General features: G+C 41.6%; 4 protein-coding genes across 6 annotated transcripts; 2 read left to right on the top strand and 2 right to left on the bottom strand.

Moving 5' to 3' along the window:
• The first annotated feature begins 349 nt into the window (after positions 1–349).
• On the top strand, positions 350–6,529 carry sri (sorcin). Its single transcript, XM_076081213.1, has 8 exons — positions 350–666; positions 2,318–2,368; positions 2,475–2,544; positions 3,800–3,843; positions 4,740–4,887; positions 5,178–5,291; positions 5,435–5,493; positions 6,247–6,529. The coding sequence occupies exons 1-8, from the start codon at positions 625–627 to the stop codon at positions 6,271–6,273; spliced, it is 555 nt and encodes a 184-aa protein (XP_075937328.1). The 5' UTR covers positions 350–624; the 3' UTR covers positions 6,274–6,529.
• Positions 6,530–7,356: 827 nt separating this feature from the next.
• On the bottom strand, positions 7,357–13,958 carry LOC142938023 (uncharacterized). Its single transcript, XM_076081212.1, has 11 exons — positions 13,495–13,958; positions 12,624–12,989; positions 11,438–11,803; positions 10,778–11,131; positions 10,644–10,661; positions 10,187–10,250; positions 10,060–10,103; positions 9,681–9,831; positions 9,441–9,554; positions 8,731–8,798; positions 7,357–7,610 (listed from the first exon to the last, which is right to left on the bottom strand). Exons 1-11 carry the CDS (start codon positions 13,873–13,875, stop codon positions 7,587–7,589), a joined length of 1,950 nt encoding a protein of 649 aa, XP_075937327.1. The 5' UTR covers positions 13,876–13,958; the 3' UTR covers positions 7,357–7,586.
• A 1,242-nt stretch (positions 13,959–15,200) lies between these two features.
• mettl25b (methyltransferase like 25B) lies at positions 15,201–21,067 on the bottom strand. Of its 2 annotated transcripts, none has more exons than XM_076081219.1 (8): positions 20,684–21,067; positions 19,526–19,644; positions 18,984–19,200; positions 18,833–18,895; positions 18,146–18,331; positions 16,807–17,615; positions 16,193–16,377; positions 15,201–16,113 (listed from the first exon to the last, which is right to left on the bottom strand). In XM_076081219.1, the coding sequence occupies exons 1-8, from the start codon at positions 20,783–20,785 to the stop codon at positions 15,959–15,961; spliced, it is 1,836 nt and encodes a 611-aa protein (XP_075937334.1). In that variant the 5' UTR covers positions 20,786–21,067; the 3' UTR covers positions 15,201–15,958. The 2 variants fall into 2 exon arrangements, with proteins under 2 accessions (XP_075937334.1, XP_075937336.1); XM_076081221.1 differs by having other exon boundaries at positions 15,201–16,098; positions 20,684–21,066.
• Positions 21,068–21,955: 888 nt separating this feature from the next.
• Positions 21,956–27,290, top strand: isg20l2 (interferon stimulated exonuclease gene 20-like 2). Of its 2 annotated transcripts, none has more exons than XM_076081224.1 (4): positions 21,956–22,096; positions 23,137–23,920; positions 25,221–25,421; positions 26,376–27,290. In XM_076081224.1, exons 2-4 carry the CDS (start codon positions 23,267–23,269, stop codon positions 26,487–26,489), a joined length of 969 nt encoding a protein of 322 aa, XP_075937339.1. In that variant the 5' UTR covers positions 21,956–22,096; positions 23,137–23,266; the 3' UTR covers positions 26,490–27,290. The 2 variants fall into 2 exon arrangements, with proteins under 2 accessions (XP_075937339.1, XP_075937338.1); XM_076081223.1 differs by having other exon boundaries at positions 22,050–22,115.
• Positions 27,291–27,766: the final 476 nt, after the last annotated feature.

The following is a 27,766-nucleotide window of genomic DNA, read 5'->3' as shown; positions in this document are numbered from 1 at the left end:
AATAATCATCATAGATAGTTTAAAATGAACTCCACCTCAACCAACTACAACAGTAATATCCTACTTTTATATTAGTAATAATAATCTAATATATTATAGTAGAACAGTCACAGGGGACATTTTTGTACTTTAAATACTTTTCCTGCTAACACTTTAAGTGTAGTAACATTTTAAATACTTGTAACAGAGTATTCTTTGTAGTAAAGTATCTGAATACTGCAGCTGTAGTGTCGGATCGGTTTTCATTTTGTCCTTCTTTGTTTTTCATTGTCGCAAAAACGCTGTTGGAGCCAGCTTTGATCTGATTGGTCGATCCCAGGTCACGAGGTCACTCACTGCCAATCAGAATGCAGCAGTAAAGGAAACGGGACATTCACCAACCATCTCAAAGAGCTACATTTTGTGGCTGTTTACCTCCCGGAGTCTGGTCGCTTCTCTCCGGCTTATATTCACGTTCGGACCCGCTTCGTTGTTCCAGGATAATTTACAAAACGTTATTATCGAACTCTTCTGCTTTTTGGGGGCGTTTGTGTTTTCTACGTGCAGCAGACACACCCTCTGGAGTAAAGGAGGTGTAAGCGCGGTATTTTATCTTGTTTCACTGTAGTTACAATATATTTAGTTATGGCATATCCAGGATACGGTGCTGCACCCGGTGGACACGCGGTAAGAAAGCGTTTAAATGTCATTGATTATCGGTTTAAAGCTGAATACGACCACCGTCCCGTCAGAGACATCCTGTCTACAGAATGCGGAAGTCGGTCTGGATATCTCTCATCGGGGCTTTAGCTCACAAACAAATGCAGAAAGCTGCAGGTGTATTCTCTGTGTAAAGGTGTATAATGGGAATTCATCAATGAAATGTGTGAGCGCGTGCTAGATATCTGCTGACGTGTTCTTTAACTGCTTCCACATTTTTATGTCAAGCTTTTTAAACATGTTACCAGCTGGTGAAAGAAGTATTCAGATATTTTTTAGCATTACTGCAGTGTACAAATACTCTGTTACATGTCAAATGCATTCAAAATGTTACTCAAGTAAAAGTATAAGTATAAGTCATCTTATTCCTAAAGTAGAAACAGTAAAAAAGTAGTCATTATGCAGAATGACCCATTTCAGAATAATATTGTATTGTAGTTATTGCGTGCGTGCGAGAGACGGTTCAATTACAATAGGAGTGGGTTGAGGAAGGGTTGGGTTTGTTCTCTATGAGCCCAGAGTGAGGAACACCCTCTCACTTGATAATCATTGCCAGCCTCTTCTCTGAGTCAGCGCTGGTGAACTATGTAACATGTAACATGTAACGTGTAACGTGTACAGGCAGCTGTTGATTATCTATGAGTGAGGAAGACTTTTGTTCTGATGAGACAACATTTATGAGGTTTGAGATAAGTTAAAGGACTCTAATGCTGCACAAACAACAGACGTTGGTCCCAGTTAGTTAACAGGAAAGATGTTAAAACACGATTACAAAAGGGCAGAAAAAGAGCTTCCTCAACATCGTTTCATCACGTAAACTCACGTTTATTTGACATTTTCAGTCGTTCGACCTTCATCAGGTGATGGTGCAATGAGACAGTGTGCAGGAGTATATTTAGTAGTGTTCAAATCCTAAAGTAAAAGTAGAAATACCACACTGTGAAAGTACTCCGCTGCAAGTAAAAGTCCTGCATTCAAAACCTCACTTAAGTAGAAGTAATATGTACTTAAAATACTTTAAAGTATGCATTCAAACCCTTACTTCGGTAAAAGTAAATAGATATTATTAGCTAAATGTACCTTAAGTTTTAAATGTAAAAGTGTTGATTGATCAGTAAAATGTTCCCAGTCTGTGTGTTACCATTATGTTTCTGGATTAATGTTACTAATGTTGCATTTTACTGCTGTATTTGTTTGAACTCCTTCTTTATACTGTTGATCTACAGCAATGCATCATATTCTAGAAGCTTTTTGAAAGATAAGCTTAAGAACTAGCTGTCGGATAAATCTAGTGGAGTAAAAGTAGAAGCGTGAAGTTACATAAAATGGAAATGCTCACGTTAAGTACATCACATTGTTGTACTGAAGTACTTGAGTGAATGTACATAGCGACATTCCACCACAGGTATATTGTATATGCTATATTCAAGACTTCACATGTCTTTCGCTGGCTGTGATCTTGGCCTCCAGCAGCTCGGGGGGTACGTTCTTAAAAACCTGTTGGAGCCTGAAGTCAGGATTGATTTCCTGTCCTGTGTTTTACACACTTGAAGTGAGGACAACAAGCCGATCATCTACCACTAACCCGTCACTAACACTCGACCTAACTCTCTTGCAGATGCTGCAGCAGGATCCTCTCTACGGGTATTTTTCCGCTGTAGCTGGACAGGTAACAATACTGATGTTTCTCGAGCTCTGCAGATTGATCTTTTTTTGTATCTAACTGTACTCAAGTGTATTGTCCTTCCTTCTGTTTTCTTAAAAACATGTGACAGGATGCACAGATCTCAGCTGACGAGCTGCAGCGCTGCCTCACACAATCCGGCATCTCGGGCACATACAAACGTAAGAATGTTTATATTAAATATCACTCAAAGCACAAACGCTCTGTGAGTCTGAGACACGTATTAACCTGATGCTGCTGTATACAGTGGCCCACCCAGCCATTGAACGCATCAAATAGTGCATAAAGACACTTTCATGCTGGGTTGAAGATTTGATAAATCAGAGTTAAGGGAAACTAAAATTTTGTTTCACACACACACACACACACACACACACACACACACACACACACACACACACACACTTGACACAATTACATTTTCTTTTGTTTGTAGTGTATTGATATCATATTTCATATCTTGTAAAAACATTTTGTCAATAATATTGCACGTAGTCATATCTTATGCATATTCATTTCATATTCTCTGTAATATTGTGACATTTTAATATTATAAATGTGGAGGCTTCAAATATGCCCAGTTGGCTTTTTGCCTCTTCCTGCTCTGTGATATTATTTATCTCTGTTATGTTTGTTCATTTTTACTTTATTGTTTAAATTGTGCAAAATCAATAAACTAAACTAAAAATGAGTTAAAAGCAGCAGCAGAGCTCTGTGGCACAATTTAAACAAATCTACATTTAATTAATTTCTAATTAAATGTTTAAACTACAATTAAATATTTAATCAATATGATGCTTTCTTACACAAATTAGAATAAATATATAAATACTTCAGCATGCTGTCTGGACCGAGTGAGTGGCTATAAAACAGACAGACCGTTACATTACATTGCTTGCTAGCCAGCTAGCTAAGGAGTCAGTTAGTTACCCTAACACCATATCATGTGATGTACAATTGTGGGTATTTATTTAATATTTTTGACTTCCTGTTTTGAACGTCTTCCAGGCTTTTCCTCACGAGATGAGAGTCAGAACAGCTTCAATAACAAAATGAAAAGAAATGGTTAATGAATGAAGCATTTTAGAATCTCTGCTTTTCATGTGTTTTTATGTTCCATCTTTAATCCGTAATGTTTTTTGTTAAATGTAACATGCCAGGCTGAACACACGTGTGTCGTTCTCTTTGTTTACCTTTTTTTTTTTCCTCACGGCTTCCACTGTGTTCAGTGCTCATTGCTATGAATTGTGGGCATTTCCCTTTGGCAGAGTCTGCAGAAATACAGACTTACAGAAAGGGTTCATAAAGGGTTTCAAATGTCCGTGAGAGAGACTCCTTAGACCCTCCTTTGACAGTGTGATTGGGCCAGTGTTTTTAGATTTGTGTTCACAATCTGTTTGTTTTTGTTTTTTACAGCCTTCAGCATGGAGACCTGCAGACTGATGGTCAGCATGCTGGATGTATCCTTCACCCATCGGCCAACAGGCCTTTGTTTTCACTGAAGACAGTAGACAGACAGCACAGGCGTCAACATGAAATGAATGATGGCTGCTTTGGTTTCAGGTTCCTGGTGTTGTACATGCTGGCTGTACACTCACTGTCACCGTCACTGGGGACACTTGAATAGAACAAGTAGCAGTTAAATATTAGTAACACCTGTGTGCATATTCAAAACCCCAGCAAGCCCGGTTAAAGGTGCAACATCCGAGTTTCCTTTTGTTATTAAGCAGACGGCAACCGAGTGAAGTCGATGCTTCATGTGTTAAACCTGCATTCTCTCTAGTGTCCACCAGGGGGCGCCTCCTCTGGTTGTATAGAAGTCTATGAGAAAATGACTCTACTTCTCTCTTGATTTATTACCTCAGTAAACATTGTAAACATGAGTTTATGGTCTCAATCTCTAGTTTCAAGTCTTCTTCAATACAGCATGAACTCGAAGCTAACCGATGACTACATCCACACTTCTTAAATACAGTCCGTGTTATTAAGCTGTTCACACTTTAATTGTGACACAATGAAGCACTCTTAAAGAAACAAGTATGCATCTTTAAATTTGCTTCATTTTTGATTGTGCACTTGATGAAATTAAATCAGCTTAGTTTGATATTTGTGCATGTCTCGTAACATTTCCTGCCTATGCAAATCAGTAGAATACATTTAATTTCTTTAAATACCACCAGTAGAGTAAACACTAGTGTGTATGTGTGTAATCTAGCTTCTTATCACATAGTTATCCCCTTGGTAAGATTGTCAGTGAGTAGCTACACATTTGCTCTGATGATGATATCTTGTTTGAGTGGTACAAATACAACTGGAGGAGTTTGTGTTGTGTCCTTGACCGACTGTGTTGTCTCAGAGGGACCTTTCCAACAGCTTGGGCTTCAACGAGTTCAAGGAACTGTGGCAGGTTCTGAACGGCTGGAAGTCCACCTTCATGTCCTACGACCGGGACCGCAGTGGGACGGTGGAGGGCAATGAGCTGCAGCATGCCTTAAACTCTATGGGTACTGGCAAACTTTAATTCGCCCTAAATCTCTCAAATCTAATAAGGAAACGGGTTTCATGTTGTAAAATAAATGTTTTCTTTCCTCTAGTCTGAAAGAAGTGAAATAGACCAACATCTTTAAGTAGACCAGTGCATGTAAAAACACATTTTGTAGCTGTAGTGTCTCGCCTTCATCAGCATGTAATATGTGCTGTGTAGCTGCCAAGGTTAGCAGAGTAAAACCAGATATTAGCTCATTGCTCTCAGTGCACAACGTTAACGTCATTTCTTTTCCGTGTTCCTGTGCAGGTTTTAATCTGAGCCCTCAGGCCATGAACATCGTCATGAAGCGCCACAGCTGCGGAGGCAGAATCGCGTTCGACGACTTCGTGGGCTGTTGCACAAAACTCCGAGCCCTGACTGGTGAGTGGGCGGGAAAAACTACAACAACGCATGAAATCTGAGACCGTCAGCATTTGTTCGTTTCATGAACAAATGCTCAGTAAGGAACAATGAAAGTATTCAAAAAGTTCATCAAGTCGACAGTTTTTAATCTTGTTTTTCAGATCAATTCAGAAGAAGAGACCAAAGACAAACTGGAGCGGCCACATTTCAGTATGATGATGTAAGTTTTCACTACTTTTCATTTACTAAAGCTTCATTGTCTCTCCTCCTATCAAGCACAGCTGAGTCCATCATAACTGCACAGGAGGAACTGGCTGCTTCTTCTAAATATTTACGACTTTGTTTTGTGACTTTACAAAGATGTATCAAGCATCTGAGGCTGGACTCATCCAGCGACAAAATAACGTGCTGTAATGTCCCACAAAATCACTTTGTTTGTAATCCACAACGAGGAAGTCTAAAGACCGCAAAAGACACGAGGCAGATGGGTCCAACTAACAGTGAACCTTTAGCCAGGAGAGCGCAGTTTGTTCCCCGTGAAACGAGAAGTCAACGTTGATTTATTTGTCACGTAACTTGTGTACTTTAACTAAGTGGATTTGTTGGCTAAACATAACTAAGTATTTGACCATCTTTTCCTAAACAAAACCAACTATTTCACGTAAAGACGAAAGTTAGAAAGAAAAATGTAATGTAACGAGCAGAAATTGACACATTGTGTTGCTGGCTTCAGTTGGAAAACGCACTAAAAATGAGGAGTAACTTTAGATATCATACGAACCGTTGTGTGAGGATACGTTAAGCAGCTACACAGTTATTTAACTCTGTTGGGTCTTTCTTCATATCTTGAAAATGCATCTCTGAAACTGGAAATAACTGTTGTTTTCTATGACTCCAGTTGATCACCTTGCTGCTAGATGACTGATGTATGATAAGAGAGTTGTACACTAACACTGGATATATGTCTCTCTAGTTTATCCAGGTCACCATGAGCATATGAAGAAGAAGAAACCAATCAGACGGGACACGCCGGCCCTTTAAATCTTCTCATAAACTTTCATTGTGTATTTCTTAATCATTGTTGTAAAAACAGGATTTAAATGTCACTTTCACATTCCTTCTTTTTTTAAAACAAAGTCATGTGTACTGTAACAAACTAATACCACTATAATACCCTCTGTACCAATGACAACCCCCTGTGTTCTGGGTTAGCCCATAGAGCTGCATGTATGCAATGAATAAACATGTCCACCACAGGCTGGCTCCTTTGTTTACTCCCTCTGACAATAGTGTTTTTGTTTGTTTGTATTCTTGAACTCAGATGCAGAATGATTAAAACCGTGTCTGTTAAACTTTGTGTCTAACCTCCAAAGTACTTCCTGTCAGGTTAACTGCTGTCCTCAATAAAAGTAACTAAGTAATGTAGTCATAGCAACAGTAGTATCCTCGCTCCTCCGAGCTAAATAAGAGCTTTGCGACGGCCGTCAATATGGCGGCGCAGAACAACTTCCGGTTCAAGCGAACCGGAAGTTGAGGAAATGACAAATAAGAGACTTGGGATGTACCACATCCCAAGTGTATGTATATATATATATATATATTTATGATGAGCAGTATATCAAAGCAGTATATCAAAGACTGTATCGTCTCATGGTATCATCATAGCCCCAAACCCTACAGGACTCAGTCTCCCATAATGCACTGGATGCCTGACGGCTGTTTAAAACACTGATTTGAACTGTTTGAAGACTACACATTCACTTCCAAACATTCAGTTTTATCTTGCTTGAACTACATTGAAATAAGTAAATGATGTACATGTAACCAGGTATAAAACCCACTGTTTGACTCCAGTATACGGATAATTTACGATGTACACTTAGCCTACTTAAACTCACCTGCGTGTCAGTCTTTAATCCAGTTTCATGTTACTTTTTGTATTTCATTTAACTTCAATGCTTTCAATCAAAAAACGGATGCAATAGACCGTCATAATTATGTGTAATTTCATCCAATTTGTTGGTCAAAGAATAATAAAGCAAAACATGTAGAAGAAGCTTCATGATCATTTCATCTCAGAATGTTTAATGTCAGTGAGAGGAAACAGTTTTACAGAAGTCATATATATGTGATCTGAACATACACAAGCACACACATAAAAACGGACTAAATATGAACTTCAGACATCGACGATAAATGCTCCTGAACTTTAAGAATGAGGATGATGAAGATGATCCTTAATAACCACATATGTATGTGGTCCTTACAGCTCTAAACACATTCACTTCTGATTTCTCTCCTCCGGTTTGATCTTCAGATTATCGCTGATGTCATGAACTGAAAAAAAATGAATTAATTTCACTTTAAATATGCAAATGTTAATTTTACACAAAAGTTTTTAATTAAATGAGAAAATATTTAGTCATTTAGTATTTAAGTCACAGAAGTGTAAAAATAGGCTTTAACTTGTAGTTTTTTCATATAGATGGTTTATTTATTGACTTATGAAACTACAGAAAAAACACTGGTTTTCATGCACTGATCAATTTAGAGACTTTGGGCTATTTCACTTCAATAATCTTTTTTCAGACTAGTGGAAAGAAAACATCCAAAATACACATTTATTTGTTTATTCTACTACTTTGTCTCTTTACGTCTGCAGATTTCTCCTAAATGCACCAACAGTTACCATTGCATAATGCCTAATTTGCATATTCAAACATAACACTTTAGAAAACTTGTAACAAAAAATAATTGTCTTAATGTCAGTAAGTATATAAACATATAGATGCTGCACAACATTCTGTAGATATTTGTAGTATAAATATTTCATATTTTGGTGAAAGAGGTACTCGGATCCTTTAATTGAGTAAAAGTAGAAATACCACAGTGGTAAAAATACTCCATCACAAGTGAAAGTCCTGAATATAAAATTGTACTCACTTCTGTAAAAGTACAGAAGTATTATCTGCTGAATGTCCTTAAAGTACGCATTATGCAGAATGGCTTCTTTCAAAGTGTTTTAATATATTCCGTTTTTTTTTTTATAACTAACAAATACAAGTGAGAGGATTTTAATGTAGTTCTTCAATGTGGACCCGGTTTGAGATACTTTGTGTACTACTGGGTAGATTAGAAGTATAGAACTGATCATGTTTTCTTTAATGTAAAAAGTAACTAACAGTAAGTATCAAATAGATTTAGTGGAGTAAAGAGGACAATACTTCCCTCTGAGATGTAGAAGTATTAAGAAGCAGAAAATAGAAATACTCAAGTACTAGTATGTCATAGTCCTTTAAATGTATTATTTCTTTAATATCACTTCAAGGGAAACTTTATTTATTTTCAGTAGTTAAGTGGTACTATTGTGTACTTGACATCTTTATCCTCTAGTACAGGTGAATAAACAGCATTCGAGACCATTTCTTACTGAACATATGAAAACATTTGAACTCACCTGCTTGAAAGAGAAGCTGGCGACGTGGCAGTCACACGGCAAACTCAGCAGATGAGCCTGGAAACGCTCTGACACAGGAAGCAAATATTAACGTCACCAAAACGTTTAAAACACTTGTGTAAATGTGCAGAATCTGCTGTATGAAGACATACAACAATAATTAACTCAAGAAGTCTCCTCTTGTTAATGTACAGTCATGAATGAATTCATCATGTTTGATGACGAGAAACAAAACAGTAAAATCATAAAAGTTGATCAGATCAAATACTTAGTTCAGGAAAAAGATCGTCCTTTGGTTAAAATACCTAAGGAAGTGCTAAAGATAATGATGGATCGTTTGATGGATCGTTTGATGGATCGTTTGATGGATCGTTTGATGGATGGATGGCTGGATGAATAGATGATAGATGGATGGATGGATGGATGAATAGATGGATGGATGAATGGATGGATGAGTGGATAGATGAATAGATGGAATAAGTGGATGGATGGATAGATAGATGGATGAATAGATGGATAACTGGATGGATGGATGAATGGATGGATGGATGGATGATAGATGGATGGATGGATGGATGAGTGGATGGATGGATAGATGATAGATGGATGGGTGGGTGGATGGATAGATGGATGAATGGATGGATGAATAGATGGATAAGTGGATGGATGGATAGATGACAGATGGATGGATGGATGGATGAATAGATTACCTTTGAGGATCTGAAGTTTCGTCAGGACGGCCACAAACTCATCGTAGTTGATCCCGTCTTTGGAGCGGTTCTCTTGCCACAGAACTCTGAAGGTTTTATCTTCTAAATCGAATTCTGCACGATGAAGACAATAACGGATGAAGAGAAAATCCACAAATGAAAGGAGACTGATTGAACTCGACGCTCCTTAAATAATGTTGAGGAAACATCTCAGCTGCTTCAAAGAACAAGACGTATTACCACGGAGAGACAGAGCCTTTTTCATTTGGGTTTGGGTGACGGAGGGTGGGGTCCTCATCTCGTAGCTCTCCACATACTCCCTCCTGAGAACAGCCACGTAGGTCTCCAGTTTGAAGACCTCCACCACATTCAGGTCTCCGGTCTTGTCTGCCTGAAAGTGCTGGTTAAAGAGCTTAAAATGAACTGAAAGCATGTAACTCAACACCTTGTTGCTTCTATTACATGAAGAATCAAAAGGTCAAATATTTCATCCAGTGGATTCAGAACGAGTTTGGTACCTTCTAATGAGACATATGGTCCGCTTCCAGATGTGATTACTAAATATGTCTGTAAACACAGAGCAGATCAACAGAACCAGCAGTGAAGTTTCAAAGGATACGTCCATGAGAGTCAACAGCAGATGGGCTGTCTTGAGACTCAGCGCTAAATTGGGGAGTATAAAGAAAAAAACCTCTCATATTCAGATGATGAGATAGTGTCGTTAAAATTAGAAGAAACAAACTGACTTTTGCCACGAACAGAGTAGCCCCCGGCGATCAGCTTAGCGAGAAGTCCTTCAGCATTTAACATCTGTTGGAAACAAGGACGCATAAAAGTCTGATGAAGAATCGAGCAACTTACTTGCCTGATACATGTTTTCATGCTACAAATGAGCCAAAAAAGTTGTCTCTTATCTGTTGATAGCAATGTGCTTTCCTACGCGGTGACATAAGCGTGATGATGAAGCATTAACTTGTTAAATTTCACCATTTAGCTGCTAGCTAGTTAGCTAGCCTGGTTGCTAATTCCACCATGCTTTCATGCTATACTGGATACAGAGAATGAGCCAACAAAGTTGTCTCTTATCTGTTGATAGCAATGTGCTTTGCTGTGGATGAAGCGTTAACTTGTTATATTTCACCATTTTAGCGGCTAGTGGTATATTTTGAGAATCAACACTAATTTGTTTTTATAAACACTTACCTCAGGCCTGCTGTCTTCCTGTGAAAGACAAAGAACATGATGTCATGTGAAGATAGATAAGCAGAGAGGAATCTGAGAGGAATCTGATCATTTCCATTAGTTAGCTTCTTCCAATTATCTTTTCCTTTTCTTACCGATATACATTTGTCTTCTGGGAACGAGTTACACTGCAGCTCATCTGGCCAGGAAACGCCAAAGCTCATCATCAAACTCTCACAGCCCTGTTTGGCCCTCTCGCAGAAAGACCTGCAGGGCCGCTGCACTTCCCCCGCCAAACACTTGGGGGCGTACACCATGCACACGAACAGGCGTATGTCCACCGAGCACATCGTTTGTACCAACGAGTTGAAAAAGGACATCTTCCCCACCGCTTCCCTTTGACTCGTGTGTCCCAGCAGATTTGGACTGATGGTCTGGTTGTAGGACAGGCCCTGGCACATCGGGATGGTGATGGGCTCACAGATCCCTCCGCTGCTGCCCACGCCGTACTGGAACAAGACACACGTGGACGCTGTCACTCGTAATCTAATTCCCATTGGACAGGCTTGTGCTGCCTTTTTTTTTTTAAATCTTTTGTATTTCGGCGACACCTTTGGTGAAATACTGTAATTGCACAATGTTTGGACTGTGGGGCAAACTAAGCTAACAAATGTATTATTGTTAGTTTGACATTTGTAAATTTAGCAACAATAAAAAGTGGGCCATGAGTCACAAAATGTTAAGAAGACCTAGCATAACATACAAAAGCAGCCTTTGTAGTAAACATTTTCATACTGGAGTCGAAACAGACGTACGTGTTCACAGGACTCCGTGGTCAACGCTTCACACTTGAGGGAATCCGGCCACTGGAAGCCAAACTTGTTCATCAGAGATTCACAGCCGGACCGCGCATGCTCGCAGACCGTTCTGCAAGGGAGTCGAGGTGTTCCTGACACGCACTCGGGAGTGTAGACGGAGCACAAGAAAGGCTTCAGATGAGTGGAGCACCCCACTTTTACAAGCGGACCGAACTGATGCACTTCCAGGCCTGCGTCCTCCTGAGTTTTGTGGCCCAGGATGTTGGGCAGAACGGTCTCGGTGTAAGGCAGGTCTCTGCAGAGAGGGACTGTGATTGTCTGACATGATGCAGTGGATGTTTGAATAACACCGAAGCCTTGAACCTGAAAGAACAGAAACACAAATCAGGGAATTCTGAATATCTTTTTGCTGCTCGCTCCTGCCCCTTCTGCTCGTAGTGCATTTTTAAAAAGTGGCTTTATGCTACGATGATTTGTCTTTTTGGAAAACTTGCAAGTTACTTTGTCTGTCTTAATGTCACACGAGAGGAGCTGGTTGACCCCATAGACTGTATATGAGTGGACGTAGTCATGGTGAGTCACTCATTGGTTTGTGGACTGATGTTTTGAAGCCTCTAGTTTAGTAATTTCGCTGTCGCCATCTTAGATTACGACCGTCGCCATCTTTGCTTTTTTGTAAACGATGAACCGAAGTTGCTATATTTGGACTGAGCAGGAGTGACATAGAGACGCCGTGTACGTCTCTGGTAGAGACCTGTCAATCACCGTGTAGCCCCGCCCTAAAGCATCCCCTGCTTTATGGTCTGTTTGACTCTAAATGGACCATAATGTACTAAATGAACATCATGCTGTATTGAAGAAGACTTGAAACTAGAGATTGAGACCATAAACTCATGTTTACAATGTTTACTGAGGTAATAAATCAAGAGAGAAGTAGAGTCATTTTCTCATAGACTTCTATACAACCAGAGGAGTCAGCAGTGAGAATGCACTCAGGTGCCATTTTACCTTTTTGCTAATATTCCTGGTTTTTAAATTGTTGCTTTGTACGAGACACTTTGTAACTTGTTTTTCGAAATACGCTCAAATACATGTCATATTTTTTTAAACTCTTCACACCTAGTGGCTTCTGACACATAAAGTCCTGATAAACATCTCAAAAGTCAGAGAAGAGCAGACTCACGTGTTCACAGGACTCCGTGGTAAACGCCTCACACCTGAGGGCCTCTGGCCACTGTAAGCCGATCTTGTTCATCAGCGATTCGCAGCCGGACCTCGCCTGCTCGCACTGCGTTCTGCAGGGAGGTCGAGGGGTTCCCGACAAACACTTGGGAGTGTAGACGGAGCACAACAAAGGCTTCAGGTGGGTGGAGCACCCGACTTGTATAAGTGGTGCAAACACTTGTAGAGCCATTCCTGCCTCCTCCTGAGTCGCGTGGCCCAGGACGTTGGGCAGGACGGTCTCGGTGTAAGACAGGTCACTGCAGATGGGGACAGTGATTGTCTGGCAGGATGCAGGAGGTGTTTCAGGCACACTGGTGTCTTGACCCTGAAAGAAAATAAGCATAAATCAGTGATGTCCAAATTATCATTTCAGATGCCTCTGTTCTGTGACCTCAGCACTAACGCTGGAACCACTGGTGGAAGAAGTATTGAGACCTTTTACTCCATTACAAGTAAAAGCCCTTCATTCAAAATCCAACTCAATTTAAAGTGCACAAGTATGAGCAACAAAATGAACTCAAAGTAGAAGTAGAATGACCTCTCTCAGTGTTTTATATATACAGTAGTCCTTCTACATTACTGGAATATTATTATTGATGCTTTTATGTAAGCAGTATATCATCAACGTAGGGCTAATATTCTGTTTCAGTACTTAGTTTAATACATAAGAATGCATAAATACTTTTAAACTGTTTGTTCTTTTGGTTCACATTTTAAATCTTGACCTGAAAAGGAACAAAAGTTGTCAGATAAATGTTTCAAAGTTAAAAGTACAATATTTGCCTCTAAATTGTATCAAAGAGTTGATATCCTCATCAGTTGGTACTAACCTGCACACAGTTGGACTGTGGTAAAGTTTCACATCGGAGCCTCGTTGGCCAGAGCAGCCTCTTGGCCTTGAGGGCGGAGTCGCAGTCTGTCTTGACCTTCTCACAGAGAGCTCTGCACGGCTTCATCTGGCTGTTCTCCTCCGAGCCACATTCGGGCACGACGACCCGACACATGAGCACGGCCACGTTCGGTGAGCAAGCGGCCTCCACGATCTGCCCGGTCTCCCGCAGGTTAAAGCCCAGCGCTCCGGTCGGATGTGCGGTCGTGGTGTAGCCCAAACCTTGACAAAAGCTGGATGTTACTGGCTTGCAATTAGCCCTGCTGTGTGCCCGCTGAGGAGACAGCAGCGAGCCCAAAACCACCAAGAACAAATGCTTCATGGCTCCTCAAGTGATCTCTAAAACTGCCCTGTGCTGTAACAAAGCTTTCGTAGGTTTTGTGTAGGAGGTGGAGTAGGAGTCCACGAATGGGGTCTCTACGAACAAGGCACTGATTTAGGACCACTGCTAAGGTCACATATCAACAAGATGCTGAACACACAATGAGCAACTAACTGGTCCCAGAGCAGCAGCAGCCCTATTCTGAGGATCAAGTCAACATCTGGTTGTGATTGTGTGTTTTTCTGTGTAACCTTGGGGGGGGGGGGGGGGGGGGGGGGCCTTTCTGTTGCACAAAGGCTGGCACAATAAACCTGACTTCTGGGAGGAAAGTATTTCAACACTAAATAGGAACGAGAAAGTAAAGTGTCAACATGTTGGGATTTTTTAAAAAAAACTGTGCGTCCAGTTCCCTTGAGCTTTGAGTTCCATAATTAAAAATCGATGTTTTTCCGTAAACAGGATTAGTTGATTTCAGACTGACCTAATAAAACAGCAGTAGAGAAAGTGGTTGACTCTCTTGCTGAAAGATTCTTCAGTGCGTTCCAGATAGGATCATTCTTCTTTTTAATTTAAGTACATACTGCAGCTACCCTCACAAAGGACGTACTGTTGCATGCAGAATGCATTCAATTGGGACCTCCTCATAACATTGCACCTTGTACTTTCAGCACCCTCTTGGTCATATATCTGCTGTGCAAAGGATTGTGGGTTAGAAAAGCATGCTGGCTTGCATACTGCAAAATGCGACCGGCTGCAGTAGGACATCCTGTTGGAGGTTTTTGGCATTTGACACAGTATTGTGACATACTGAGTATGGTAGTAACTATTCTTATTTTCAGGTGATTAAAGTTACTGCAAGGAACTTTTATTTAGTGTTGATTCTGTTGGTCCCTGTGGACTAAAGTGGTAGTGTCTCTGACACCAGTTCTCCCATGCCTCCCTTCCCTCCAGCGGGTCCAGCAATACGTCCTGGGTCTCCAGCAGCGTGGTGTCGGTGTTGGCTCCCAGAGAGGAGAAGCTCTGCTCCTGGAGGATGATGAGGAGGAGGAGGAGGAGGAGGAGACGCTGCTGCTGCCGGGAGCAGAGCTCTCCTTCTCCCTCCGGAGCTCCAACTGCAGGTCCAGGGCTGCAGGTGAAGCCGGATCTGGGTCTGTTTACTATACTATGTATTGGGACATACTAAGTGTTTTTCTGGCTTATTAAGTCGTATTTTAGTACGGGTATTGGAACGTCCAGCTTGTCCTTTTTCAAAGACCTCTGAGTCAAAAGACATTGCTTTGAGGACGCCTGGAGTCAAATATCAGAGACTTTTATAAAGATAAAAGCAGAGATGAATGCATTTAATGACAGAAAGATCAAAGGTGTGTAGCAGAACAGAACTTTTGCAACCAACAAAGTATTCCTTATAAAACTAGCTGAAAGGTATCAGTAATAATAATCAGTATTTTGTATTGTTTGCTGTGTGGCTGTAGAGATGCTGATTCAGAACATCCGTTGGTCCGTCAATCCCAACACTTAATCCCCAATTTAAGAAAAACAAAATATTTGGTCCATACTGAAACTTGAATCCTCATGAATCATCACAAGTTAATGAAAACACTTTTGTACAGCGAGACGCTTTAGAGCTTCACAGTTCAGGCTCGTTCCCGTGTCATCGTGAAGCTGCCAATCTTAAGGGCCCAACTGCAGGAAACAAGACGTGGGCTCCTTCAGGCAAAACAAATGAAAGAGGAGGAAGAAGCAGGGTATGCTTTAGGGCGGGGCTACACAGTGATTGACAGGTCTCTACCAGAGACGTATACGGCGTCTCTACGTCACTCCTCCTCAGTCCAAATATGGTCACTTCCTGTTCACTGGTTGCAAAAAAAACAAGATGGCGACGATCGTAATCGAAGATGGCGACGGCGAAATCGCCGAACTCGAGGCTTCAAACCATCAGACCACAAACCAATGAGGGACATCACGATGACTACGTCCACTTGTTACATACAGTCTATTTGCAGGTCGCACCTCGCCGATCCTCTGGTGTGTTTCCAGCGTTAACGTTCATTGTGCTTTAAAAAAACGAGGCTAAAATCAAGACTTAGGGTTCCTTGTGTCGTTTAAAAACGCTGAGTTCATCCTCAAAGACTGACTGATGAACTTGGGACTTCAGAGCCACCAGCACAAAGTTTCTTGGAGAGAAGTTCGGGTCAAAGAGAGGAACCAGCTGGCTGTCCACACCTGCAGCAGAGGAGGCTTCAGTTAGAGCTGGCGGGGAACAATTTAAAAAACAAAACCCAGATCGTTAGTCGTCAACAGTCATCCAGCGGCTCACCGTTCTCCTGCAGGTAGATCATCCTGTCCAGCAGCACCAGCGTCTCCACCACAGGAGCCAGCAGCAGCGCCAGGCTGAAGTAGACCACCACCCTGCCCTGCTGCTCCAACATGGCCTCCACCCGCTCCGGGTCCAGAGGCAACCCGGGGGGCAGGCCGACCCGAGCCAGACCCAGACGGGCGTACCTGATAAGGGGACGTGGATGGAGACAGAGGAGGGCATTAACATCGACAAAGCCTTTATTGCACGGCTTTGTTGAATACTCGATTCTGATCGGTCAATTACGGACTAATTGCTTAAGATCTATTTAAACACAGCCATGCATATATATCTTGTAAACGAGCTTAGTAATAGTGTTTGATTTAAATTCAAACCAGATTTATTTTTACTTTAGAAGGTACGATCTAAACTTTGTTCATATTAATTCTCATTATTATGAAACCAAGATCTTCCTCATTAATAGAGTTTTGGTTTAATTTAATCTTAAGTGAAGACTTTTTGGGGTTTGCATTCTTGGACAGCTTAGGAGTTTTGGTTATTGCCTCTTCTGAGCAGCCCAGTACAACCAGTTGAACCCTTAGACCTGTTGACTGGCGGCTGTGGTGCTCACTCACTCTGTAAATGGCAGTAAGTGGGCTTTCTTTACGGTCTGGATTCCCGCCCTCCGCAGATCCGGTCTCGTATCCGCAATGAAGGTCTCCAGCGTGGCCCGGTAACAGTGCGTCCTCAGCGCCTCGCCTCCCTCCCGGAGCCTCCGAGCATAGTCCTCAACAGCGTGACACGCCCCCTCCCTCGCCTTATAGGACAGCCGATGTCCCGGCAGCCCCCCCACCCAGGAGCTCATCGGGTAGCCGAACTCTGGGTGGTCAGCGTCCTGGTCTGGTGGCTGTGTAGCTGGTACCAGACCCGGAGGGTTGGGGTTTTCTTTGGTCGTGATTTTCATGTAGCAGCACGCCACGGAGGTGATGGCGCGCACATGTGGGCAGTTGACGAAGTGGCGGAGGAGGGTGGCGCTGAGATCACCGCAGGCGTGGAGACCGGTGAGGACGAAGTCCGGATGGCCTCGCTCAGGACCTGCACCCTCCTGACGGACACTCTGGACACACGAGCAGCAGTTTGCAGCAGATGACGCCCCCTCAGACTCGCTCTTTCTGAACTGGTGTTGCGATGTCGATTCAGATTCCGGTGAGTCCGTGGAACCACGACGCCGTGAAGTCTGGACCGCATGAGAACAGGGAGGGTCAACCTGCTCAGAGGCCCGCGGTCTCTTTTTGCTGGGTCCAGGTGGAATCGGGGGACGTTCGTTGACACATTGTGCAGCACTCAGCTGCTTGATGAAGGCCTCCCATGATGCCTTGGGGTTTACCCAACCGGCCACGTGGCGGGGAGACGACCGTGATACTGGGCCCAGAGAGGAGCAGTTCTAGGAGGAAGAAAGATGTTTACAATACCCAAAAGCTTGAATGTTTAGAACCTTTCAGGGAAGAAATGTGAAGCTTAAAAAGTGATTTTGACAATTTAAAGTTACTACGAGGAACTTTGATTTAGTGTTGATTCTGTTGGTCCCTGTGGACTAAAGTGGTAGTGTCTCTGAGCACCAGACACTCTTTAGAAAACCTCTCATTCTACTGCAGCAGGGTCTGACAGTCTGCCCCTCTCAGTCCTGGTTCTGGAGGCCCCGCTGGAGTCTGAGCTGAAGGAGTTTCTGGTGAACCTGCATGATTTCATCTGGTTTCACCAGAATCCGACCCGGTGGCTCCGATGACGAGCATTAAGAATAACTCTATAGAAATAGACCATCTTCTCTCTGATGGTCTCTTTACAGATGGAGGTCAGATAGAGGATCAGGACTAAACTGAGACTGGTTCATATAGAGGATCAGGACTAAACTGACCTGGTCCAGGACCAGTTAAAAGTTCCTCACAGTAACTTTAATGCTCTTTGAAAACCAACCTTTGTTAATGGACTGATAGCGTGTAACGACTTCAGCGAAGCAGCGACCTTTTTCTGCGCCTCCTTCTCCAAGGCACACAGTAACTGTCCGTCAAACTTGGACGCCGTGGCAACCAGGGTGCCATCAGCCTCAATTGCGGTCACAGACAGTCCGAGCCCGAAGGACAGGAAACGGGTCAGGTGACCCTGTTTGGAGCAGAGCGGAGGGAAATGTTTCATGTGTGATGATTTTTTAAGTGTTACTCATGTGACGTGCACGGGATCACATGACCTAAAGCAGACATCTCTTCTTCTTCTGTTCTATTAAAAACACACCAACTGTGTCACATGTTGCTTTGTCACCATGAACACTCACACTGTAGTTTATTCTGTAGCACCAAATGTGGATTAATCCGCCACTGAAAATAGTCCCCAACAAATGCACTATTTCCTCCTGTTTTGTTTGATAAACATAACACTGAGTTGCTGTTTTTAGGAAATGACTGGGCTATTTTTTAAACATGAAACTTACATATTTGTGTGTTTTAAAAAAAGTATTAAGTCTTATGAAGTTTGCTGACAGAATAATCTGCTATCCACCTTACTAAATTAAGTTTTAGTTGTTTAACTTAACCACAAGCTCTCTCTGCAGTGTTGACTATGCACAAATACTGCAGAATAATAATAATAATATGGACAGAATAATACCTGTCCAGAGCCAACATCCACCACTTTGTTGCAGTCAGTCTGGTCACAAAGCTCTTTCACCAGCTGGGATAAAAGAAAAGAAACAGATTCAGAGAAACAGGTCAATTTAAACCTTAAAAAAAGTGACAGTCGCCAATAAACAATCCCGTACCGAGCCCAGCTTGCGGATCTCGTGCTGTTTCTTGGGTTTGACGTGTTTCCTGAATATGTGTCCCAGCAGTGAGCTCTGACTCTGGTTGTCCAGGAACTCCTCGGGCTTCACCGAGCCGACCGCGCCGCCTCGCTCCCGCCTGCACTCTCTGGGAAACGCCAGAGCGTGAGCGGTGGCACGAAACGCCAGGAGGGACAGAGGCCACACCGAAGGATATCTGGAACGACCAAACACAAGCTTACGGTTAATCATCATGGAGATCACGAGGCTGGCAGGATGTTATATCCTTCTCACTGTCAACAAATCCCACAAGGGTCCATGTTACTAAACAAGAAACTAATTCCATTAACAGAAAGCAATCAGGCTGCTATGAGAACTAATAGGCAGAGTGTGCGCATACTAATATGAGGCTACGTGTTCCTGTAAAGTGTTGGTATAATGTTGCTGTTTTGTGCTTCAGCTCCTTGTTTCATTTAGATTTTTTTCTAACCTTACTTTTGGTGTAAGACTTTGTAAATAGCCTGATTAAAACCCAGCAGTACCTCCTGTCTCCATGCGTAGCATCCAGTAACAGGTCTGCAACCTGTCGGTACGTCAGATCCTGCAGCACAGGCTGCCACGTGTTGGGTAAAGACTGCCAGTGATCTTTAGAGAAGAACTCCTGTGGGGGGGAAATAACAATGTGACAGTTGTTATAGAAACTACAGAGAATGGGATATGAATCCAGTTTTTTCTAAATTGTGGATAAAATAACTATTAGTTATTTAAACCAGACAGCTGGAGAACCCTTCCCATACTCAACCCACGAATATACATGATTTATTTCAGTTAATAACGGCTGATTCAGCTGATCTACTGGAGTTCAAACAGACGGGGCATTGATTGTAGGGATGAAAACATGCAGTGGTGGAGGAAGTACTGAAGTAAAAGTACCTATAAAGTAAATGTATTTAAAGTAGTGAAAGCAGTGATTGATCAGTAAAAGGTTTGATATCTGATGTTTCTGTTGCATGTTAACTCCTTTATATCCTGTTGTCTAGTTTAATCTACATCAAAGCATCATATTCTATAAGATCATCATATGTGTGTAGCGTCTCTGTCCTGTGAGAACCACGTATCTCTAAAAACAGCCTGTTTTCAGCTATGTGATGATGCTTTTTCCAGCTGATCCAAGAGGCTTTTTAAACAGTTCATTAAGAAGTAGGAGGATTTTTTTGTCAACACATTCAGCATTTCATCAGTTCATCACAAACATTCAGCATCAACACATCTGAAGATACGCGGTTTGCATTGGACAGGAAGGGGATGAAAATCTGGCTTGTGAGAAGTCAGACAAATGTAGTGGAGTAGTATAATAAAGTAAAAAATACCTTGATTTATTTTTACTTGTGAAAATGTACTTAGTTACTCATAGGCACGTGATTGGTGGACAAACAATCTAACTCCAAAATCTACGCAATCAATGATGCAATATATGCAACAGTAGTGTGTTCTAAGGTGCCTATGGCAACCTTTTTGTTTACAACTGCCTATGGCAACCTTTTTGTTTACAACTGCCTATGGCAAACTTTTTGTTTACAACTGCCTATGGCAACCTTTTTGTTTACAACTGCCTATGGCAAACTTTTTGTTTACAACTCATAGCTAAAGCTAAACTGGAAAAGGCTGCAAACTGTGACAAGTCAGTTATCGATACGCACAATTATGTAGGAGTCGGACACGTGGCTGTACTGAGACAGGAACGTGGTGAGTTTTTTCGCCAGCTCTCTCTGTTGTTCTGCTGGAAGGCTTGACGTAAACATCTCCACATCTTGGGCTGCTGGGAAGTTTAGCTAAAACAGCTCGCTAAGCTAACAGACATTTGGTTTTGAAGGCGAGCTAATGCTAATATAGTTTTGTTTTTAACGCTGCGTTATTTCTGCTAGTTAAGACAAAGTCGAGCGGAACTTAACATCTTGAAATTATAAAGTAAATTCTGCGTCTTTCCATTTCGACAAATGCTTGTTGTTGTTAGCCACTAGCAAGCTAACCTTAGCATAGCTGTAACATGTTCACGATGTAGAATGCGTTCTTCTTCTTCTTCAGTTTAATGGCGGACTACAAACCACCGTTTAAGGTGCATACCGCCACCAACTGTACCGGAGTGTGTAACATCGTGACTTCATGACAATTGTAATTTAAACGCAATAATAATGTTATTATTAATAAATAAAATAAAGGAAGACTTCATATAGAAGTTATGTTGTGGACATTAAACCCGTTCCATTCATAAATGTACATGAAGCCCTTTTAACTGAACTTGTTTGTCTCCTCTCCTCTCCTCTCTGCGCTGTGTTCACTTCCTGAAGTTCAGTCAAAGTTTCTCTGATTTGTTGTCACATGACTGTTGGTCTCAGATGAATCAATCATGACTTCATAGTTTCACTGAGGAGCTCACAACTTAATGTTGTTACACAATCTGGTTAAAGTAAACGCTTTATTTGTGGCGAGATTTTAAATGAGAACATGTAGAATCAAATGTTTCTGATGAAATAATACGTACTATACTAGACATGTCTCACCTGTAGTGGAGCTAGAAATCTAAAGTTTGCCCTGAGGGTGGCGCTAGAGGAAAGGTCTCATCCTCTGTCCTTACTGGCTCTCTGTGTTAATATAATTATTATGATTATTCCAAATATTCCAAATTGAATTTCAAGTGAACAGTTCAGCTTTATATATATATATATACTGTGTATTTATCAGTTATTGGTATTATTCGTGACTAATATTAAGTACAGTGATGATAACTGTGTCCCTGGTGGGAGGGACTAAGACGCAAGGAAAGGACGCAAGTGAGGGAAACGGGGATGCAATTAATATACTTGGGATGTACCCCCAGAAGGCATTGTCAAGCCGGAAGAATCGCGAGGTCCAAAATGTTTCAATATCTTAGACTAACTAATATTATTAAGACAATATGAGCCAGTTGTTTTGTTTTTTGTTTTGTTTATTATTCATTCTCTTTGGTTTTTATCCTGATACACACTCCATACCAGTTGGTGGCGGTAATGCACCAATTCATTGTTTGTCAACCGCCGGTATACCTCAAAAAAAGAAGAAGAAGAAGAAAGAAGGTACACTTGTGTGCAGCAGGTCGGCTTCTCTATTTCACAAAGTTATTTTCTAATAGAGAACCCATCGCTATCGAGCTACGTATATGTCCACAAACACACGAAGAAGAATTTTGCCGTTGAGAGACATTCATATCTAGAAAAAATGAACTGTTGAGTTGGCATAGTAACCACGGCTGGCGGTTAGCGAGCTAACGGCTAACTGGTGGTTAACGTCAACATCCGCTAATGTCTAAAGCGTTTAGTCGGAACTAGTTAGCTTTTATGACATTTACGAGCTAATTTAAGACATTGGTTTTGCATTTGTCTTGTTTGTACATAGTTCTGTGTCATCAGCCTGTAAAACACTTGCAAATGAATGTGGAAAAATAAGCAAATGTTGTTTTTTTCATGTCACTTAAAGTTAATTCATTAATCTTAGGTTCTAACTAGTTAACTACTCAAGTAATAATAATAGTAAATATATAATATAATGAAAATGTATTTATGTTAAAATAATGTATTATTAATTATATATATATATATATATATATATATAATAGTAATTATTATCATATAATAGTACTGTATTTGAGTACAAATATGACTGAATTTCCTTTGTGTTGCATAACGACAATAAATGATCCTCGAATACTTTTACTTTTCCTACTTTACTTTAAGTATTTTATTTATTTAGCTGTTAATACTTACGTACGTTTACTTAAGTACGGTGTTGAATGCAGGACTTTTATTTGTAGTTATCGTTACTTTTACTTCAGTGAATCCACTGGTTAGAACCACACATTTTAATAATGAGAACCCTCTTGTAGTAGAAAGATGCTTTTCACCCTCATTGACCTCTCATACTTAACACCATTATTTAATAAGATAAAAAGTCTAAATTCTATGAACAATTTAAGATACAGTGATGTGATATGATGCGTTCAAGTGCCTCTCTTGAATTCTTGCTTTTAGTTTGAAGGTCTCTGGTTATAATATTGAACTTATACATTGAAGTCCTGCAAATTAAGACAGAGTTTGATAACGTTTTTCTTTTCTCGCAGGATGGTCCATTTAAACTGGTGTCAGCTGATACAAAACGGGACTACAAAGGGTGAAGACCGGTTGAGGAGGTCAGCATAAGCACATCTGCCCCGAGAGAACATTGCTTCTGACCTCTGAACCTCCGTAACCATGTCGGACATTACGCTCAACGTGAGCTACGCTGGTGGCTCTGCACGGAGGAGGCCTCAAAGAGGAACCCGGGGGAGATACAATAGGTTTCACAATAGGATGCATGCTATCGGGCAGAGGGGCCTCCTGGAAGGTAACGATACACACAACCACAGAGAGAGACAGCCCGGACCTTACCCACCTCCACGCCAAAATCGCGCTTTTACGCACGGCGCAGGTTCACCGCATGCAAGCGGCACAGCCGGCGCATCCCACTTTAGCCACAAGGCTTCGACGTCCACACAACACCTGCCTTCCAGGACTGCGAGCAACAGAGGCTGCCGTGGAAAGCCAAAGGAGCCGGTGCAGAGAAAACCGGCAACCACCGCCCACCGGCCCTCAGTGTCGTGCAGCCATAAACCCGCCGCCGCCGCGCAGACTTCAGCGGGAATCCCCACAAAGTACCTCGCTCTTGACTGTGAGATGGTGGGTACGGGGCCCAAGGGGAGCATCAGCCAGCTGGCCCGCTGCAGTCTGGTGTCCTACGACGGAGACGTGGTTTACGATAAATTCATCAACCCCTCTGTGCCCGTCACCGACTACCGCACCCGGTGGAGCGGCATCCGGCGCAGTGACCTCGTCAACGCCACGCCGTACTCTGAGGCCAGGAAGGAGGTGAGGAAATCATTCTATTATCCAAGTGTGTTTTCACTGTTCCCTCTGTCACCTTTACCACTGAAGGAACACATCGGAATGTAACCACACATGTAGCCGTTTGTTTTTCGATTAATTTATTTCTCATTTCGTGCCTAACAATGAAAATGTGTACATATGGTGTATGTTGTACATGTTTGCAGTATAATTTTCCATCCAACTCAAAGATGGTGGAATACTTTGCCTCCTAATAATTTGTTTGTCATGTTGACGGATTAGAAAAACGTTTCACCCCACAGTCAAAAGACGTTATTTGCGGCAACCTCCGGTTCTGCCGAGTGAAACAAATTCAGTGTCTTAAAGCTGCATTCTCTCTAGTGTCCACCAGGGGGCGACTCCTCTGGTTGTATAGAAGTCTATGAGAAAATGACTCTACTTCTCTCTTGATTTATTACCTCAGTAAACATTGTAAACATGAGTTTATGGTCTCAATCTCTAGTTTCAAGTCTTCTTCAACACAGCATGATGTTCATTTAGTACATTATGGTCCATTTAGAGTCAAACAGACCATAAAGCAGGGGATGCTTTAGGGCGGGGCTACACGGTGATTGACAGGTTAGTTTTATGTCCATTGAGTGGAAACGTGCTTGTTGCTCGTCTATAAAACTTTGCACATTGTAACATTATAGAGACATTATATTTGTTTTCATATAAATTAATTTGACCAACATGTCGACTTTGTAAAGTCAGTACCAAAAGAAGTGTGTGTCATTAATGTGAATGTTTGTGTTTCTCTTCCTGTTTGACCTTACATCTCCGTTTTTGTCTTGTGGGACGATTGTCTTCATGTTTTATTCAGAATTGTTCCGCATTAAGATACAAAGCACACGAGTTTAGTATCACATGTTAATATTTGAGATGCATATCAGCACTTCAGTGTTGTCCACTGTCAAATTATTAAGTTCCACTTTGAATGCAGCTATGGTGAAACGTTCTGGATAACCAGTGATTTGATTTAATTTGATTTGTTTTGTTTCATGTATTTAATTTATTTAATTTATTTAATTTATTTAATTTATTTAATTAAATTTTTAATTTAATGTCATTTAAAGTTTTTGTTTGTGTTTGAATTCTCCATTCACACTGAATAGATTAGATTGCTTCCTGCGTATCAACAGTTTGTTTACTATGAAAAATAATTAAAACTGTGCGTTCAGTTTTCCAAAACCTAAAACTGTCCTTTGAATAGAATGTCCACCTGTCACAGTCAAACAGTAGCTGTCTGTCTTTCACCGTTCATCTCTTCTGACTTCTTCTGCAGATCCTGAGGCTGCTCATGGGGAAGGTGGTGATCGGCCACGCCATCCACAACGACTTCAAGGTCCTCGGTTACTCTCACCCGTTAGTCCTGACCAGAGACACGTGTCGAATCCCGCTGCTCAACCAGAAGGCCGGCTTCGCCGCCACCGAGTGCGCCTCGCTGAAGAGACTCACCAAGGCCATCTTCAACCGGGACATCCAGGTAAGGAAGTCCGCTCCATACACATGCAGCTCGGCAAAGGTAACATGTCGCTCTCATGTCTGAATAAACCTGCAAGTCACTTTAATGTAAACGAGTGTGAATGCTGCTGCAGTCATGTAAAGGCCACCAGGTTTAATATATGCAAAGATTAAATACACGTTCTAAAATGAGATGCAACTTCATTCATCCAGGGGGGAATTGTTGCACTACAAAATATGAAAGAGTCCAAATAACAACAAAATATAAACAATGAAAGTTATCAATAAGTTAAACTGAATGTTACAGGTTAACTGTACCACAGATATGTGAGTGGCATATAGAAAGAAAACATCCAAATAGACGTTTAGGTCTTTATTTTACGACTTTGTCTAATTGCATCTTTGCATTAGATAATGCCTCATTTGCATACTTTAACATGACATTTCATAAAAGTTGTAGTACAAAAAAATAATTGAGGTAAACAAAACATTTTTACATTTTTCGCAGACGGTAATCGATGCTTTCAACACACGTAGAACAGCCTCGATAGCATTGTTGTCATTATTACGCCATGGTTCCGGCGCACAGCTGACAACCCCATTGGCTAATCGTGAGTCCTTCCCGCTGCACTCATTAGTCGATGACCTTTTTATCGAGAAACCGCTGTTTCATGTCACGATGCCGGACTAATCGGTCGACTAGAGCTCGGTGGAGTGGGCGGATTCAAAGGTTCAGCAGCACTTCCATACACCAAACCTCCAGGTTTCATTCCTATCTTTACTTTGAAGGTTATCAGGAGTTATCAGGACGGGGTTGGCAGGAATTCCTAAAAAAATGAACGAAAGAAGTGGCTAAAATCAGCTTTACTCATGCCGGAGTGATTAGTAGATGACTGAGATAAACTGCATCTTAAAGGAACCTCGTAGAGTTGTGAGCAAGTGTTTAAAACCAGATCCCTTTCTCTTGTGTCCTCAGACCGGGAGGAAGGGTCACTCTTCTGTGGAGGACGCCAGAGCCACCATGGAGCTTTACAAAGTGGTGGAGGAGGAGTGGGAGAGGAAACTGGCCTCCAAGTCGCAGGCCTGCTAGTGCCAAGGTGAAGAGAAGAGACAACGAGGACAATAAACTGGGTTTAAATTGACGTTTTGTGGTTTCGGAGCGACCGATCTTCTCTCTTCTGCTGTCCTGTTGACAGGAGAATGAAGAAACCCAGAACACTTCATCACGGGAGGAGAACATAACGAGTGTTGGGGTCAGACGCGTAGCTTTGACCCTTCGGTTCCAGCGGTTCTTTCTCAGGGTTTGCGTTGTGTTTATAAAGGTGCTCCTGCCACGAGGGGGCAGTCATGTCTTAATCCCAGCAACAAAACTGCATCATGAATGATGACGCATCATGTTTAAATTAAATCAGCTGTCAATTTAAAGGCCACTAAAAGAGATCAAAAGAGATCTTTTATGGATAACAAATAGTTATTCTATTTCATCCTTTACAGTCACACATTTGAATGTTTTATTTAATGTAAATGTTTGAAACAGAATGTGAGAAAAACCCAGAATAGATTTCTAGAAAGAAGGCAGTATTAAGCAAAGTAGTACCTCAACAAAACATGATTAAATATTCCCATAAAGCCCACAGGACACATGGTAACCTCTGTGGTAGCTTCGTCCCTGATGTTCCTCATAAACTGCTCATGAGACTTTTACTTGACTCACCCAGCATCCAGTTGTCCTTCTGACCTCCACTTCATGTAAATCTGCTGTTTTTTGAAAGATGGATGTGCAGTTTCCTTCAGAGTTTGTGCAGTTTCCTATGCAACGGCGGTGGAGTTCAGTTGTCCGCTGTAGATTCAGCTCGGTGCTTCGCTCCAATAAATCACTACCACACCATCATTTTGAGCTCGTAGCGTCGTCTGAAGCCGCATTTTACACCGAGAGTCAGAAGTGAGGGGTGATCCGGTCTAAATGGACACACAAGTGTCGAGCATTAACTCTTATTCAGCCCCACTGTTCATGCCATCCTCACGTCAGAGGGACGACACACTCAGAGGCCAGTTAATCGAACCGAGAGGTCTTTCTAACACATTTATATCAGCACCTCTCGACATTGTAACCTTCATGGCGGTGGGTTTCATCAGTTTCTCTCTGTTTGTCTGATAAACTGGCGACTGAAATCAGCAGGGATTTAAAGTTCAAATGTCTATTTTCTAGTTTATGACAAATCTGAATGTCTCAGCAGAGTGAAATGAACAGTGAGCGTTTGGGCATTTTATCCACGTTAATAATGACATTTTTAACGCACGTCTTCTGATTTAAGGTGAAAGATGTTACATAGAAATGAGTATCATCAAAGTCCAAAAACAAGATTA

This window comes from Anarhichas minor, unplaced genomic scaffold (genome assembly GCF_050575085.1).
Source record: "Anarhichas minor isolate MPS153535 unplaced genomic scaffold, ASM5057508v1 ptg000079l, whole genome shotgun sequence".
NCBI classification, from domain to species: Eukaryota; Metazoa; Chordata; class Actinopteri; order Perciformes; family Anarhichadidae; genus Anarhichas; species Anarhichas minor.
This window is presented reverse-complemented; position numbering and strand designations above follow the sequence as displayed.